Source organism: Zootoca vivipara, chromosome 14 (genome assembly GCF_963506605.1).
Source record: "Zootoca vivipara chromosome 14, rZooViv1.1, whole genome shotgun sequence".
Classification (NCBI taxonomy): Eukaryota; Metazoa; Chordata; class Lepidosauria; order Squamata; family Lacertidae; genus Zootoca; species Zootoca vivipara.
Window position 1 is genome coordinate 27,675,099 of NC_083289.1, and position 18,683 is coordinate 27,693,781.

At 42.4% G+C, this 18,683-nt stretch overlaps 1 protein-coding gene across 1 annotated transcript; it reads right to left on the reverse strand.

The window, feature by feature from the left end:
- Positions 1-1,017: 1,017 nt before the first annotated feature.
- On the reverse strand, positions 1,018-18,324 carry BLM (BLM RecQ like helicase). Its single transcript, XM_035131305.2, has 22 exons — positions 18,283-18,324; positions 16,828-16,944; positions 15,400-16,109; positions 14,364-14,529; positions 14,022-14,131; positions 13,509-13,641; positions 12,401-13,122; positions 11,097-11,288; positions 9,883-10,001; positions 9,227-9,340; positions 7,984-8,082; positions 7,731-7,879; positions 6,776-6,882; positions 5,948-6,108; positions 5,427-5,622; positions 4,747-4,937; positions 4,304-4,439; positions 3,581-3,780; positions 3,110-3,305; positions 2,543-2,665; positions 1,920-2,118; positions 1,018-1,326 (listed from the first exon to the last, which is right to left on the reverse strand). The coding sequence occupies exons 2-22, from the start codon at positions 16,923-16,925 to the stop codon at positions 1,170-1,172; spliced, it is 4,278 nt and encodes a 1,425-aa protein (XP_034987196.2). The 5' UTR covers positions 16,926-16,944; positions 18,283-18,324; the 3' UTR covers positions 1,018-1,169.
- Between the last annotated feature and the right edge of the window lie 359 nt (positions 18,325-18,683).

Consider the following 18,683-nt stretch of genomic DNA (forward strand, 5'->3'; position numbering starts at 1 on the left):
AGCATCCTGAGAAATATTTTGGAGAGGTTGAAGGAGGCTTTCTTAGACAGGCCCTGAGGGCTAAACCTGGGAGTCAGGAAGGCCTTGGGATGTGTTCAGTACACCTGCCCAAAACATGCAAGCCTCAGCTAATACTACATGAAGTTGCTGGTCCTATTAATCAGTTAATAACATTGGGGCTTTTCCTTCAAGAGTTTGTATTCATATACAGTCATACCTCGGTTTAAGTACGCTTTGGTTTGAGTACTTTCAGTTTAAGTACTCTGTGGACCTCTCTGGAACGGATTAATCCACTTTCCATTACTTTCAATGGAAAAGTTTGCTTCAGGTTAAGTACGCCTCAGGTTAAGTATGGACTTCCAGAACCAATTACACTCATGCTTCGGGTTAAGTACGCTTCAGGTTGAGTACTCCGCGGACCTGTCTGGAACGGATTAATCCACTTTCCATTACTTTCTCTTTTAAAAAATAATATATTTATTAAATTTTTTAGAAGATAAGAGAACAAAACCAATCAATCCATTTCCTAATACAATGTCCAAATACCAATTACACAAAAAAGAAAAGAAAAAATACACTTTCCATTACCTTCAATTGGAAAGTTCGCTTCAGGTTAAGTACACTTCAGGTTAAGTACAGACTTCCGGAACCAAATACTTAAACCGAGGTACCACTGTACAGTATTTAATTCTTGTCGTCTGTGTAAAAAGTTCTACAAAGACAAATTTCAAAACTCTAGTATTCACAGCTCTTCAGACCAGAAACTTGTCTGTTAACATACTGTACATTTTGCAAGGTTTCTTACCATTAGGAATAAAATGGTCTCATGCTTCATTACCTATCAGTGGGCTGCTTTGAATGTTTTAAACATACAAAGTAAAATGAAATAGATGTGGCATGATCCACAAATGCATGAAGTTCTCCATCTCTCATGGACAAAATGTTCAGAATACTGAAATCGGCAAGCTATTTGGGGAAATGGGGACCAATACAGAGGATTTATATACCACCAAACACTTTCCCAGCATGGCTCACAAGGCGTCTTGCTAGAAGCTCTCAAGAGTATGGTTTAAGCAAATGTATTTATTAACATTAGGCATGAGTGTTACACCTCAATAAAAAAAATTAGTTAAACAGCATCCATAGACATTAAAAAGACTTTAAGGATATTACAAAAGTGAGAAAGAAGGTTTAAGGTACTGTCTGCTTTGTGGTTTTGGCGGTGCCATGATTGCAGGCCTTTTGCCAATTCCTGGTTTGGCAGGAGGAATGTAAGATGTGGAACTTTTGGAGTTAGATGATGCCTTCTTGCCGGTTCTGTAACCCCTAGAAAGTTAGAGAGGAAAATATAGAATATGTCATTGACGCCAATAATTTTGTAAACATGCATATCTGTTGTTTCAAGAGCCTCATGAGCCTAAAAAACAATCTCCATCATTTCTGCTCTGCATTTTGGCCAAATGTTTCATTTGTACATTTATAGGGAGGAGACCAGAATACCGATGTGAGTTCAGTTTGGCATTGGGGCACTTGACCTCACTGCTGAAGCACCAACCCTTTAGCACCAGCACACCCCTCTCTTCTAGGTGCTTGGAATGCTCCAAATTGTTTTTGTCCATTTCATCCAGCCTTACACATAAGTAATGTGGGAATTGTTGTGTTCCACAAGGACACCCTGAAAGGGACAGCACTTCCAGGCTGGCATCACAGCTTTGTCAGTCATGATTTTATGAGGTGGCTTAAAATTAAGTGATTCCATGTTGCTACTGTGCTCCTCACTCCTTGTGAGGTCTTCACAATAAAATACTTATTTTACTTTACTGTAAAAGTGTGTTTAATTGGCACTGTAGAAGGGCTTGAATCCCATTGTTATATCTGGCTTACTTGCCACCGAAGGATTAAAAAACAAACAGCCATACCCTTTAGAACGAGCCTGCTGGCCTCCAGACCTCATTTTCTTCTTTGATTCTCTGAAGAACTGTGGCTTTTTTCTCTTCCTTCCTTTGTTGGGTCTGTTGTGGAAATAGGCAGATGTTGTATGGAGCTCCTCCTCTGCTTCATCAGTACTGGAATTTCTTTCAGCGTCGGCTTCTGTAGCCCAAAGAGGCTTGTTTTCCGCTGTTGAAACAGACCCATGTGTCTTTAATCCTGTGGCTTTGGATGTTGCCAAACAGAGACCATAACCCTGCAGCTTCCCAGCTTCCCCTTAGCACAGATAGTGTTCTGATGGAAAGCAAGAGAATTGCTGGTCTGAAAACCACTTCAGTGACCACTGTCACTGAAAAAGGAATATGTGAGCAGTCTGCATAAATGGCTGCTGGCATGGTTTGAGTTGCTTCCATCATGGGAGGTAGGGGAGTCATCATGACTGAAGTGACCAAGATTGCATTAAAAAGTCATTTCATATAAAGGGCTCCCCGATGAGTTCCTTGTTCCAATGGTAATCATGCAGAGAAAAACAATAACTGATGTGACTACACTTATAAATAAATAAAGTGCATAACCGGAAAATGTTTCTAACAATACTGAAGTCCCACAATACCTGGCAGTGTCCATTCATAATACTTCTGCAGCACTTCAATGATTTCTGCTCCATACTTCTCTAACTTGTCCTCCGTAACACCATCAATCTGAAGCAGAACTGCAGGGTCTGAAGACAGTGTCTCTGGAGACCAGGAAAGAAAAGCAGATATTTAAAATGGCTTGACATCTGAGAATGTCTGGTATAAGCAGGGACAAGGATACATATGCTGGACATTTTTTGTTGTTGAAAAGATGGATCACCACACAAGGCAGTGACTTCTTTTACAAGCAAAACAGTCCATTTGCTTACTATCTTCATACAAAAAGAGCACAGCAAAATCTCTCAGTTCTGCTATTAAGAGTGTTGTTCTGAAATTCCCAGGCAAGGGTCATTCAGAAACAAGCCATGCCACCTGGCAGACACCAGGAATATCACAGAGCGTAAAAAGGAGCTTGCATACAATTAATTTGCAGGATTTCAGCTGGCTGGCTTTCAACCACACAAGGTTGAAATTGTGCGTACAAGATGCAACGGTACTGTACTTCATTCACAGACACAGACTTGAACTGTGAGCATCAACATTACCTGCTATTCTTTTAAGTGTGGCAGTGTTAAAAATATTGAAGTAATGGACATCAAACACTTTCCCAAGGTTTTTGCAAACATCTGTGAGTTCTGAGAGACATTTCTTAACCATCTCTTCCCGCTGGGAAATTTTGATCACTGACGCCCTTAGTTGCTTGCGAATGCTGCTGGCACTTTCAGTTTCATGGAACTCTACCTGAAGGAAGCAGCAGAAAAAAATCTCACTAATGTACAACTGAAACTAAGATGTGCAGTTTCCTTCTATACAGCTTGAGACTATGACAGCAAGACAGGAAGAGGATGAAGGCACCCATTAGAGGAAAAGGAGCATCTCCTTTTTCAGCCATTCTCTGCAAGACCTTAAGATTTTCTTAACTATTTTCCTGGGTAGCTCCAAGCTCCTAACACCTACTTGAGGAGGAGACAGGGCATAACACTTTAGGCAAGTAGATGAATTTAGCTCTTACACACCTGCAGAGATCCATTCAGCACAGCATAAGCTTTCTCACCAATCTGGACATATGCAACTGCTTGGTCATTAGCAGTGATGTAAAGGTCTTCCTCTAGAATATTGTCCAGTACCAATTTCCTAAAGAGTCGCTCAGCATTATGGCGTGAGTAGGCTGCTCCTTGGCCAAACAGGCCAGACTGAATCTTGGCACTCTTTGTACCTGTACAGAAAAACACAGTCTGTCTTCTTGATAAAGGCAAAAGCAGGAAAGATGCTTCAGCACAAGAATCCCCAGAGTGAGGACTCACAAGTGATTTAACCCGCTTCCCTCTCATGACCAAGGCCAGATGGGAAAATGAACCAAAACCACGTGGGAGGTTGGCTAGCTACTCCGCACTCACCAGAAAATTATATAAGGAATATTTATTATTATTTAACATACATGACCCACTAAGGAAGATAACAGAAGTCAAAACAGTAACCACTAATTGCACATTTGTTCAAAATCCAATTAAAACTATTTAATTAATTCAACAAAATTGATTAAATTAATCCAATGATACCAGCTTCTCAAAGTCTGATAGTAATTGACACCTGAAGTGCCCCCTCTGCCTCCCCCTTGCCTCTTAGCACTCCCCTAGATAATCACCCCCCCTCCAGGAGCTGGTACCACGCACTTTGGGAACCAGTGATCAAGAAACAAATCACAACACTAAGTGTTGACAGCATACACTGCAACTTACCCAAGAAAATGTCAATCATCATATTCAAGGTGTACCTCCCTGTGTTATTCCTTCTTACTCGCTTCTCACCACAATGCTCCTGGACAAACCTAACAATGTTTTTCACTTCTTCTGTCACGTTCCGTGGTTTATAATCCTAACAAAAACAGTTTTGAGGAAAGATTGATTTGTTGCACTACACCTGGCTGTTGACAGTACAGTATTGGCCCCAGTTTGGATACCGTTTCATATACAAGGTAAACGAAGTGTTAGTTTAAATTTGAGAGATTAATCTGAAGGAAATACAAGAAAAAACAAGTCATACATTGAAGAAAACAGCTGGAAGTCATTGTCTGCAAGTTGCAATCCATAGTTTCTTCAGCCCAAAAATCACTCCTGCCCAGCCACTACCAGAAATACATGTGTTCTAACCTCTAGAGAGATAACACATTTTGAAGAGTTACCTGCTTCTTGCTGCAGTTGTCACAACTGACTTCAGGGTGTTCCTTGCAAAACCTAGAGTTGAAGCCTGTTTCCCCAAAGTAGCCCAGCAGCTGTACTCTCCGACACTCCACAATATTCTCACAGTAATGGACCATGCTGTAGAGATTGTTGAAATGTGTCTGCCGTGTGTGGCTGTTCCCGTCTTTTTCCACTGAAATTCAAATAATGCACCTTTTGACTTATTACGGAACATACACAGAGCGAGAGATTGCTTTTCCTTCTGACCAATAATTTGCAGACATGTATTAAGAAGCCAAAAGGTTCAAACTTTAAGTCTATGAACTGGATTTCTACCTTTCTTAGTAGGAATGAGATACTGCAGCATTTTTTTTCCATATAAAAATTGAGAAGTTTATGGGAAATGAATTATTCAGGAAGTTTATAGTATTGTTAGTCTCCTATGGCTAGATGCTGCACACTGCTTGTTCCAAGCAACCTGAGTGAAAACACTTAAAGCCTAAAACTTGAGAGGCAAACGCCAAGTCATTCTACTGCAGGCAGTGCTTCTATGTTTTATAGCCATGATGGCTGAAGTGGGCTGCTAACACTGTTCTATGACAACAGTTATAAAATTAACACACACACCCATTCTTGCATGATTCTGGTCACAAAATTTGAGATGTCGCAGAAAAATACTTACTAAATATGAGTCTTCTCAGCCTGTTGACGTCACTATAGGTGTAGAAGAGCAGGCAGTGAGAAATTTCTCCATCACGGCCAGCTCTGCCCGACTCCTGATAGTAACCTTCAACAGATTTAGGAAGAGAGGCATGGATCACAAAGCGCACATCAGGTTTATCAATCCCCATGCCGAAAGCAATGGTTGCACATATAATCTGGAAGAGAACAAAAACAGGATTTGCATACTGCCAAGGGCAAGCAGTGCATCACAAACACACTTTATACACTGAACTGACACAGTGCTTTCTGGCTTGACACTCTGATCGACTTCAGGCTCACCTCAAGGAGGGTAAAGACGAACACACGCACACATCCATTGAGAAAGGCCGCAGAAAACTGACCAGCTAGACAGATGGAGCCATTTGTTTTGCTACAGGAGCTAACAACCATTTAGATCTGTGCTGGCTACACCCTGTGTTTCTTTTAAATATTTCTACTTGTGTGTGATATCAGCACCTTCTACAGTTTCGTTTCCTTTACCTGACATCCATCCTGGTTAATCCACTTCTGCTGCACATGGTCTCTGATGCTGTCCGCGAGACCAGCATGATAGGCAAGTGCAGAAAGGCCAGATCTCTGCAAAGTGCTGGCAACCGAGTCACATTCATATCGGGAGAGGCAATAAATTATCCCAGAGTCATCTAAAGAAAAAGAAAAAATAGGCAAAATTGTTGAATGATTGTGTAAAAGTGTCATTATTGTTTCACTGTACCTTTAAGAGTCAGGAAAGATTTAGTGACTGGGGCTCTGCAGCTGTGGAGCAGCTCGACAGGTGTTGCTGTGAAGCTGATGATGCAGGGTATATCAGGGGTGTTGTGTGTTGCCTCTGTGCTGGGTGATTTCCCAGTGTGCTCTTGGTGGGTGGTTTGGTTGTGTGGGTGTTTTGTGTAAGACTAGTTTAATTGTTGTCATTTTTACTTTCTCCATTAAACCAAGCATTTGTTTAAGCCTTGGTATGACTCTATGTGTAAGTTCCTCAGCCAGCTCCTGCTGATGCAACTCACTTGCTTATAACGTTGACAAAAATATGGGAGCTGGAGTACTCAGTCCTCTCAAATAAAGTGATAGCTGTTTGATAGTGGAACGGACTCCTTCGGAAGGTGGTGGCCTCTCATTCATTGGAGCTTTTTAAGCAAAGGTTGGGTGGCCACCTGTCATGGATGCTTTAATTGCGATTCCGGCATTGCAGGGGGTTGGACTAGAAGACCCTCAGGGGCCCCTTCCAACTCTACATTTCTTTCATTCTTTGAAAAAGCCTCGATTCACACGAATAAATCCTGCCAAAAGAAGGAAAGGAACTAAACTCACTTGGGTGGTATTTTCGGATCCAATCCAAGCAGTCCAGCGCAACACTTTTGGGCTTCTTGGGCAAAACATCGTATTTCAGGTTCCGCCTGTTAAAGCTCATACTAAACCTGGAAAATATCCATCACAACAATTTTTTTCTTCTTTGAAAAACAGTAAATTAATAAAGGATATGTGTATCTTCAATGATATCTTAAGAAAAGCCACCAGTGCCTCCTCATGTACTTGCATGGACCCCACCATGCCATAGCATCTGGGCTGGACACACCAGCAGCTCCTTGTATGCTGAGTAAAGGAGGCTGAAAGGCCTAGGAGGGCAGGTAAGTCATTTCTTTCTCTTAGGGGAAAGAGCCAGAAGTGGCGCTGAAGGAAATAAACAAACAAAACAGATCTGTTATAGGGCAAGGAAATCAATCTAAAGCAGGCATCCCCAAACCTCGGCCCTCCAGATGTTTTGGACTACAAATCCCATCTTCCCCGACCACTGGTCTTGTTAGCTAGGGATCATGGGAGTTGTAGGCCAAAACATCTGGAGGGCCACAGTTTGGGGATGCCTGATCTAAAGGAAATAGGCCAGAAGGATGAAAAACTAGTGGCTGGGGCTTGTGGGGTGGGGAGAAGATTCAAGCTGAGTTTGAAAGGAAAATAGGGGGAAGATATTATAGGAGATGGGATAAAAAAAACAACTTCTGGGATGCTTGGGGGCAGGGCAAGCAAAATATAAAAATAAAAGGCCTTCTCTACCCGACTAAAACGGGACTGAATTCTGATTAGATATCACTAGAAAAAGATGTCAGCAATTGCCAGCTGATTATGGCAGACACAGCAAATGCCACTAGCCACCATTTTAATGCTGCCTGCCCTGCACCAATATTTTGGGCCTTGGTGGTTTTCAGCGATCTCATGTGGGCTACTGAGTATAGAAAATTGGAGAATTCCTGGTGTAGATCAAACTTACACCTGCGGCTTCAGCATCTCCAGTTGATTCAGGATGTCCTTTTGCACCCTTGGGTTTGCGGTGGCAGTAAGAGCCATCATAGGAATGGAAGCAAATTTCTTACGAAGCATATTCAGCCGCTTGTAGTCTTGGCGGAAGTCATGGCCCCACTAGTCAAAAGATTTTTTTAAAAAAAAGTTAGTTTGCTTACAGATCAATGCAAGGGTTCTGCTGGTTCACCAACCTCTGACATTTCCAAAAAAGAGAAGGTCACCTGACTAACGCAGTGTGCCTCGTCAATCACAAAGCGCGCCAACAGCTTCCGCTCATAGAGATTCTGCAGGGTTGACATCAGCCGGCCACTTGAGCAGACCTAAGGGAGACCCACACCCAAGGATCCAGAAACTTTAGTGGAGAATTGCTATCACTGTATATTTGCACATAGCAAATTCCTTTCTACATCAACTTTCAGCATAAAAAGTGCTTTAGCCTCCTTATCTCATTTGCCCTCATCCATCACTTCAGATAGACTTGGTGTTGTAAAATTTAGGGTGCACACATAGACACCCAGTCCACAGAAAACCCAACCCTTCACCCTTCAACATTTGAAAAATTCCTTGAGAGAAATTACACTTTACACACAGAACAATCTCAAAAAGCCATTTTGGCTCTCCTAAGGACTCTAAATGTTTCTTCTGCAGAGGGAAGTATCTTGGAGAACCAGTACACTTTCAGCTAGCCTGTTAAAAAAAGGACAACCTGAATTTCCTATGGAACATTGTCTAAAATCGTTTATAACTGTATAATTTGAGTCCTCCATAATCCCTCTTGCCTGAGAACACAGAGGCAGATAGCAATCAGAGAAAGTTCCTGAAGGACTTCCTCTCCCAAATCTATGAACCTCCTTGGTGTTAATTGTCATTGTTTTCCGAAATGCTCTGCACCGAGGGATGTCTGCTGGGCATCCTGATTGTCTCATCAAATGCTAATATTTTGCATAAACTGTGTCTAGAACTATGCAAAACTTGCTCAATCCTCAGGAATGTCACACCTTGACCTGCCTGAGCCACTGTAGCCCCAGCTTGTGTGTGATGTAATTTCTGGTTTGTAAAGGGGCCAAAATGTAGCCCTTTAAAAAGTGGTGTTTTTTATTTGCTCTTGGTCTCTTTTACCTCCTTTGCAGGGAGGGGAGGGAACTCTGTTGCAAATATACCGGTATGTATAAGGATCTGCTTTGCTTTCTTTAGATCCTTGCCTCCACCCATTCATCTCTGACCGATCATGAACTTAGGAGTCTCAGTCCCTTGGGGAGTTGGGCAGCAAAAAAACTAAACCCCAATTTTTCTACGCCATTGGTAAGCAGAGGCCTGCTCTAGTCATGTAAGCAGAGTTCATGTCTGAGCAGGGATGGAAGCCTAGCTCTCCTCCATCCAAACCTGCTGGCTTCCTTCGCCTGGTGGGCTGTATCCTGTATATGATAAAATCCAATGCTGATGGTGCTTAGACCTTATACAAACCTTCTCTGGAGTAACATAGAGGAGTTTTATGATGGGGTCTTTCTTCGACAGCTGCATGTAGATTCTGGATGCTTCAGCATCAGTTTTGTCACCTGTCAGATGAGTTGCTGGAATCTACGACAGAAGAAGAGCTGTTTGCACTCAGTATAAAGTAGCTCCCTGTTTTCACGAATCAGATCTATTAGTCCATTTACTATTATCTACAATGACTGGCAGGGGCTCTCTGGGATTTCAGTTACGGTTCTCTCCCAGCCCAGGGATCTTCTGCATGCCAATCAGGTGCTCTACCACTGAGGTACAGTGATAGACTAAACAGATGCAACAGCAAATGGATTGCTGAATTCAACACTCATTTTACACTATTATCTACAGTAAGTCAAAAACGGTACACACAGATAAAGTACTAGCTTCCGTGATGTAGGTCTAAATGTGTGTCCATGCTCACTTCCTTGCCTGCTATGGTGCTAAGCTCCCAAACTTTGGATCAACTTTAATCTGAATATCAATGCCCAAATATAGCAAATAAGGAACAGAAGTTTTTAATTTGCATGAAGTCATACCCCAGAGCAAAGAGCAGAATCGGTCACAATTAATGAAGATGCAGACAACTCTCCTCATGCAAAGGACCAATGAGAAAACCATGGGCTTGAACTCACATCCATTGATGTTAGCTTCTGAACTTGATCCACTATCAGTGACCTCAAGGGGGAGATCACAATGGTGACTCCCGCTGAAACGCAAGCTGGTAGCTGGTAGCATAAGCTCTTCCCACCTCCTGTGGGAAGGGGGAAAAACCAAGGATTAGTTGGAAAGCTCACCCAGGCAGTAAGCAAATGCAGGTTGTCCAGATGAGATTTAGCAAAAGCCAGAAACCTCCACCCTAGAATATTTCAACAAATTTTCCATCTGGGTTTCAAAATTACTTTCTGCACTCCTCGAACTCCTGCTAAGAATGGTTCACTGCAAACACAATTTAAGTACAGGTTTTATGATCAACACATTAGGAATTTTAATTCTGGTAACTTTTTTCAGACAGTGTTTTTATTTTTTAATCGAAAATTCTCAATATGTCATGCTTTAAGAGTTACTACACTGTCTACATAAGAACATCAGAAGAATTGTGCTTGATCAGGCCAAAGGGGGTCCCATCAAGTCCAGTATCCTGTTCTCACAATGGTCAACCAGCTGCCACTTCTGGGAAACCCGCAAGCAGGATCCAAAGCACGAGGGCACTCTCCTCTCTTGTGGTTTCCAGCAACTGGTATTCAGAAGCATTGCAGCCTTCAACTGTGGAGGCAGAGCACAGCCATCGTGGGTAGTAGCCCCCGATAGCCCCTCCTCCATGACTTTGTTAGGTCACACAAGTCTCTAACCAGTCGCAAAGAAGCATGCTTAATCGTTAGAGCCAGTGGGAATGCATGCTTGCTTAGGAAATATTAGCAACTTGTTTATATTCTGTTGGAAGCCGCCCAGAGTGGCTGGGGCAACCCAGTCAGATGTGTTGGGTACAAGTAATGACTCAACTCATGGATTATATTCAGTGATTTAAATAAATTTACCCTGTATTTAGCAACCCCACACCTCCACTATGATCCAGATCTCCCCACAACCATCCTCCTCACAACCTGTTTGCCAGTCTTCAACTTTGCTGTCCAAATACACATTGTGAGTCCTTAAGGACAGCACCTTTCACTTTGCTGACATACACAATAAAAGGTTGTGACACTTCATCACCTCAGGAGGAAGAAGGTCATTTGCCAGGAGTCTCCCGCACCTGTTTACTCATTGCAAGCCTTTTGAAAACCTCCCAGGTTGCCAGACTAGCTCCCTAGACCACATGCGGTTGGCAGGCACCCTTGCCATCACACACCTGTGGGCATTAAGATGAAGCAGTCTTCGCCCAAGAGAGCAGCATTGATGGCTTCAAGCTGATTTGTCCGGAAGTGATGCAGACCAAATCTTTTGTGAAATATCTTCATCATTTCGTTAGAATGAGGAAATGCTAAGCCTCTGAAGTGCTCTAGGAATGGATTTCTGGAAGGTGTATTATTAACCTGTGGATCTAGAAGAAAACAGGTTACCAGGATAAATAACAATTGCTTGGTTTTAATTGCCCTTACACTTAACTCATTTTTCATAATTACATTACAGTGGGACCTCGACTTACGAATTTAATCCGTAGGGAATGCACACTCGTAGGTCGAAAACTTTGTAAGTCGAGTTTCCCATAGGAAAAGCGGTTTCCCATAGGAATGCATTGGAAACAGAAAAATTCGTTAAGTCAAGGAAACCGCATCTCAAAACTCGTAAGTTGAGGAAATCGCATCTAGCCGCGAATGGGTTTTCCGTTCGGATGTCGAGAAAATCGTAAGCGTGCGGCCACTTTTCCCGCTCATAAGTCAAAAACATCGGATGTCGAGGAGCTCGTAAGTCAAGGTCCCACTGTATAAGTATACTAGTGTGGCTGGATAGGTAGAGTGTGATCCTCAACTGTGTCGGCAATGCAAAATCAAGAGTTGGGAGTTATCCTGGATTCCTTAATAATATAACTATAGGACCTTGTGAAATCTCAACTCAAAGTCATACTTCTGGTCTCACTGAATGTAAGTGAATGTAATTGATTCACACATGTAAGCAATTTTGGTCCCGCTATTTACAACAGCAGAGTTTGGCACCTACTTAACTCTCACTTTGGACATGCCCCAGTGAATCTTTTCAAGATTTATCTTCGAAACAAAACAGTGTTGGGTAGCAAAACTGACATTTCACAACAGCAGCCCTAACCCCCACAGAAGCAGCAGAAGCAGCAGCAGCACAATGCAAAAACCAGAGAACTTCACTGCTCAAGTTAATGTGAGAGCAAATTCCTGCTGTTTGAAAAGGAAAATGCTAGACACTCCCTACAGCAGAATTTGGCATCGGTACAGAAGAAAAATCGTGTGTGTGTATGTGTCACATTTCCCAAAGTATTTCAGAACTCAGAAATGCAGTGACAAAAGTGTGACCTTGTGAAGGAAAAGCAAAGCTGCTACCAAATGACTGTGATGAAGCAATGAATAGTATTCCCATTGCAACAAAAGACACTCAAGCAATGTGTCAGATTAGTTAATTACTCTCTACACAATAGCTCCCTGGCACAACAAGCTTCTGTGACAGAGAATTAGCATAATTTACCCAAGCAGCTCTTGGCAGGCACACCTTGGCAGTTTGCTCTGGGAAAAATAGGATTTGAAAAATGACCATTTCCCTTAGCTGTAAGGGAACTTTTTTCCAGGAATGGTTTGGCAGGCTGTGCTTCCTCAGCACGCTGGTAGCAAGTACTAGGTGGCTGTAAAGTTGAAGTGTTTATTATGTCGTCCAACTCATCAAAGTCATCAATATCAAAATCATCATCAAAGGCCACATTCTCTGTTGCTGAGGAATTCTCTCTCAAATTACTTTTAAGTTGAGTGAGTTTCTCTTGGTCTGGATTCCCCTTTGAACACAGCCAACTCTTTTCTCCCCATTCTGTCCTTGGATTTTTGATGGAACTGTTCAGAGAGGAGATTCTTTTGTCGACTCCTCTTTTGGAAAGAGACAATCCTGCATTTTCCGAGATGCTACTGCCCAAAGCAAAAGACTTGGAAAAAATTGACAGGTCAGCAGTACTGGAGTCTTGAGTGCTTGGTACAAAGGAGGGGGTTGAATGAAAGTTATGCTGGGGTGCAACCTTTGGGGAAGGTTGTCTAGACATGAACAATTCCCTACAAGGGTCAGTGGCAGAGGTTTTTCCCAGTTGAAAAGAAACACCACCATCCATAGATCTTTCATGTCCAGAATAAAGTTTGCAATTTTCATCCAAAGATATGCCACTGTCCTTTCTACTTCCATTAGTGCCATTCTTTAAGAGTTTTCTTCTGGAAATAAAGAAAAAATATGAGCTATTAATACACAGAATCACAGAATCGTAGAGTTGAAAGGGACCCCAAGGGTGATCTAGTCCAACCCCCTGCAATGCAAGGATCTCAACTAAAACAAGCTTGCTCAATCTTCCATGTGACAGCCATTTAGATATTTGAAGGTGGCTACCATATCTTCTCTCAGTCTCCTCTTATTTCAACCTCTTTATAGGTGGGCTTATAGGCCAAAGAGTCAGATAAAGATGCCTTTGCTTACCGGAAAATTTGATATAAACTTGCCTCAATTGCAAGAGCATGATTTTTCCAGAGTATTTATCTCAGAGACACAAGAGATAAACAGAGCCTGTGAACACCCTCTGGGTTAGTGGCATCTCAAGACAGACCTGCGATCTCTATGCTGAAGGAGCTCTTGTCCACACGACAAAGACTTCAGCTCCCATTCTGGAACGGAATCCACCAACTTGCAGATGTCTTCCATCACACTGTAGAGGGACCGTCCCAAAAGTGAATGCTTGTCTGAAATGAAACACAGTAAGGTTAAAGCAACACTTTAGTCACCATCTACCAGCAACTTGAAAATGACCTGCTTTTTCATGGAAGTCCTTAAGTTCATTCTGACTTCAGTGGAATTTAAGCATGTTTGTAATTCAAAGGGAAACAAAGGAAGTTTTACAGGAAAACATGCCCACCACACAGTTCTTAGGTGTTTTTTTTTTTAAAAAAAAAAAACCTTAAGTCACATTGCAAAATCTGAATAGAAGCTGAAGCACTTACTACCCAGTCCTGTGATTTAGTCAGGTGCAAGGCTGCAGACAGGTCTGTATCTGAAGACTACAATGAGGTCTGCACTTTCTGAAAGCAAGCAAGTGAAGTCACTTTAGGAGGAGTTATTTTACCTTCCTGCCTATCACTGTTTCCATGGGTGGTTTCTCCAAAGTCTGGAAGGCTGCTTTTCAAGCTTTCAGGGGCCAGTGTTTTCTCAACAGCAGCTTCTCTGGAAACATACCTAACATTAAAAAGAAGTCGTTAAGTCATCCTGTATAAATACACTGCTGTGAATAAAGTTTTTCGCATCTGCTAGAAAACACTTCTTACTAAGCTTATTTGTTCCACCAGCATTTTGGTCATTCACCGATGAAAAAACTCCACATCCATGATTTCACCATCCTACCTGGGCTACTTCTACCAGAGATGGTCCTGGTAAAGAACCAAGTTGTGGACTTATCATTCCATCATACCTAATGCTTTTCAAAGAGGATGCAGAAGAAGTCATTTCTTCCTCTGGAGAGGGTGGAATGCAGTCTACATAGTCGTCATCCTCAAACTCATCATACATGGCTGGATCATTCCACACTTCATCTGGTTCCTCGCTTTCATTTAGGATGAAGTCAGGGTCATTCTGTGCTTTAACACAAGCAATAAGAATATTTTACTAGCACCAGTTTTAAAAGCACTGAGGGCAAATTAAAAAATCAATAAAATCGTTAAAACTAACGCAGTAATACATAAAATCCACCCAGAAAAAAAATCTAACAGACACAACTTAAAAACCCAGCCACCTACCCCCCGCAACCCCCCCCCCCAACGTTGGGTGCTGTATCCCATAGGGAGATGGGGCTTCACTATGATGGGACCACAGATTTAAAACTCCCTGCTCCTTTATATTTAGCCAACTATGTGCTAGAAAGCATTTGATAATTAACTGAATACAGTCATACCCCATGATACGTCCGCTTCATGTTGCGTCTTTTCAGGTTACAGACGCACCAAACCCGGAAGTCCTGGAACGGGTTACTTCCAGGTTCGGCACGTCCGTAACCTGCGCGCATGCGCAGAAGTGCTAAATCATGCTTTGTGCATGCACAGAAGCGCCACATTGCGTCAGGCGCGCACAGATGCAGCGCTTCATGTTGCGGCCTTTTCATGTTGCGAACGGGCCGCCGGAACGGATCCCGTTCGCAGCATGAGGTACCACTGTACATCTATTTTTGTGGTGTGAAAATGAACTAGTTTATTTATATGCAGTTTTATGGCTTATTCTGTATTGGGTGGTTTAATGATTCTTTACAAGATAAAAAATATCCTTCCAGTAGCACCTTAGAGACCAACTAAGTTTGTCACTGGTATGAGCTTTCGTGTGCATGCATACTTCTTCAGATACTTAATGATTCTTTGTTACTCAGATCGAGATCTTGGACAAAGGATGCTATATAAACATTGAAAATAAATAATATAATATTATTAATAGACTTGACTAGAAAGAAAGCCATTTACCTTTTAAATGCTCTTCCTTTTTATCACCCAAGGGACTTTCCACAGGCTTCTCCTCTTGAAGATTTTTACTTACAGAGCTTTCACAAGGGCTCGGTGTGGGAGAATCAAGACAAATGACAGTCTGGCTTCCAACAAGATCTGGTTTCTTGTCAAGCATCTGTATTTTGTTCTTCTCACACACAGAGGTTCTATTGCATTCTTGGTTAGCTCTTCCCATGCCATCTGCCTTTAATGACTTACTGGGGATGGGACTATGGTTTTTTGGAGCCTTCCTAGCTTTTACAGACTGGGTGTCTGAAAAGGGAACAGGCAGCTTTGAGCATACCTTTCGTGGACCAGATATTTCAAAGTCATCAGTGTCATCCCAGACATCATCGATATTAATAACTGAATTGTATGAAGAATTATGGTCTGATTTCAGGAGCCTGTGGTCATCTGGTTTGCTGCCCAAATCACTTTCTTTTACAGAAGACTGGAAACAATCCAGAACATCTCGGCATTGCACATTTGGAGAATTCTGTTTTCCTTCCTGCTTTTTCAATGTTGTTTCAAAAACTTCACTGATTCTCATCTGCTTATCCTTTGACACACTTGGATTTGTCAAAGAAGAGTTAGCATCCTTCTCTTTTAAAGTCAAATCCTTTGTTCCAGCTAAAAATTTTACTGGTGTACAGTTACCAAGAGAGGTTTTCTTTTTGAATGTAAATCCCCTACAAAAGAGCCAAACAGTTTATTTAGACTTTTAGTGATTCATCTTATAATCAGATTCAACACCATCAAGTCCTACATTAAAGAATGCCATGGTATTTTCCTTTCAAATACATGTTATATACAAACATTGTAAAAAAATTAATGAGATATTTAACAGTCTCACTTTGGTATTCAGTTTCTTATCACTTATTCTGTTTAGATTTTAAAGAGCAAATTAGTCTCCATGTTTACAGTGGACCAAAGTATCTTGAAAGATAATCAATATACAGTATGTACCAGGAAACAGGAAATGGGCATGCCCAGATTTTTTAAAAAATTGGCTTTCATTTCAAGCCAATTATTTAAAATCCCAAACAAGTTGTTCATTAACTATTTCTAAGCATTACTAACATCTGAAATTAGACAGAAATTACCTTTAAATGTGTCTTACGTTTACCCAAGCTTTCCTGGACTCCTATTTTTAAATTTTGTAAAAGGATTTTGTACACATTGCTCAATTTTATTTGTGATTATATATATATATATATATATATATATATATATATAGTTACTTTTTCCCTTATTTTTATGCAGTTCTTAAGGTATTTTCCATGTTATGGCAAAAGGAAAATAAATCTTTCCCCAGGTAACTATCATTAATATCTAGTACTGTACATGCTCAATATCTGGTGAATATTGATTGCTACTGCTTAACCATGTTCAGTTTGAGATACTTACATAGTCTTGGGTTTGAGAAGCGACAGGTTTTTTAGAGGGGCTTTGGCTGAATGAAGTGCAAGCTGCTCCTGCAGGTTATTCTGAGGAACAGCTGCCATTCTGTTTTTTTAAAGGGGCCTGGGGGAGAGAAAACAAACAAAACCCACACCCTTGAAATACACAAGTATTGTAAGCAAAAATACACTTTGGTCGATAAGAAGTTGAAAGTGACTTTAAGGGCAGTTATGTTCCCCACTGTAGGCATAAGCAGGAGCTTGAGCCTCTGTCTTTACAATGGTATCCAAAGCAAAACCAGCAAAGCTGAGCTAGACACATGCCCCAGCAATTGTAATCACTAGCCAGTTCAAAGGTGCTGAGATTCCCATTCAAGCTTTCCTGAAGGGCTCCAGTTCTGCGGCAGAGTGCCTGCTTTAAGGCCACTGCTAGAAAGATGGAAGAAAGACTCTCCCACAGACCTTAGCGGACTTCTGACTGCCAAGCTTCGATGGTCTAGCAGCGTAAGGCAGCTTCAGGTAGTCCATCTGCCCCAGCGCCAAAGGCAGAGAGATATCTCACTGTTGAAGATGATCCCAATGCGCTCAGACAAAGGACCATAATAGCTCAGCAACAGCATACCTGCTTTGCGTGCAAACTGCCCCGAGCCCCTTGGAGAAAAAGGTAGTATATAAATGCAGGTAACAACAACCCCAGCAACAGCCGCAACATAACAACCACAATCACCACAACCCCTGATGGCATTTCCAGGGAGGCCTCCCTGCCTCAGACCCTGGAGAGACTCTCTCTGCCAATCAGTATGGGCAGCACTGAGCTAGACGGGCCAATGGCCTGACTGGGCAGGAAGCAGTTCCCTACATTCCAGGGAGACATCTGGCAGCCAGTGGCCCCTGGAGGCAGGGCCAGATTTAGATTTGATGAGGCCCTAACCTACTGAAGGTAATGGGGCCCTTTATATGTTGAGCTGTCCTTTGTCAACAACAAATTGTTGCTGTTTTTAGTGTTGAATATCTGCTATATGGACATTTATGGACCTAATGGGTCCAGACACAACACAAAACACTGTTGCTGTATGTAGATTTTGTTTTGTTTTGTTTTAATCTTGTATTTTGGAAATGTTCATCCAGGGTTTTTTTTCTTTAAATTTTTTGGGAGTCCTCAAGAGAGTGGAGCCCAAACGACAGCTTGTTTATCTTATACGTAAATCCGGGACTGCCTGGAGCACAGCAGCTCCGAGCGCCGCCACCTGCCCCCAACCGCACCCCCGTATGCTCTTGCCTCTCCAGCCAGCGCAGCTCCCGCCCCCCCTCCAGCTCTGCTTGCAGTGGGTCGTCCAGCAGCAGGCGGCCTCTCGCAGAATCGAAAGGAGCTCAATGGATGATCAAAACCAACCCCCTGCAATGCATCGGTTCGGGGGGCACCCCCTCTCCCCCCACGAATTCGCCGCTCCCAAGGACCTACCTTCACCGGGGAAGCGGCACTCACCGCAGTGGCCTCGCTCCCTCCTCTTTGCATTTAGCGCCTTCTCAGCCTCCCGAGTATCCTATTGGCTAAGGAAGAGCTCTTTCCCGGCTGCAAAGGAAGTGACGTCAGCTACAGGTCCAGCGCCCGCAGAAGGTCCGGTGGGAAAAGGACACCTCCGGGCCTTTGCGAGACAGGGAATGGCTCCGCCAAAGGAGCTTCCCTCCCCCCACCGCCCCAACCTAATTTCCCCGGCTAATTCATTCTGGTAGATGCAGATCCGGCGCCCCCGAGCAAGCTCACAACCAGCCTTTTTTTTTTAATCCAATGAGCCTTTATTTGTCAAAACTTGCAAAAGTTTTACAAAATAATCTTACAAAAATAACCAGGCTTTTAAACGC

Excerpts from the sequence above, each read along its gene's own strand:
- BLM (XM_035131305.2), bottom strand. The coding sequence starts at position 16,925 with ATGGCAGCTGTTCCTCAGAATAACCTGCAGGAGCAGCTTGCACTTCAT. Across the intron at positions 6,109-6,775 it reads GATCCGAAAATACCACCCAA|ATGACTCTGGGATAATTTAT; the intron begins GTGAGTTTAGTT and ends CTTTTTCTTTAG. Across the intron at positions 1,327-1,919 it reads CAGCAGGCTCGTTCTAAAGG|GGGTTACAGAACCGGCAAGA; the intron begins GTATGGCTGTTT and ends CTAACTTTCTAG.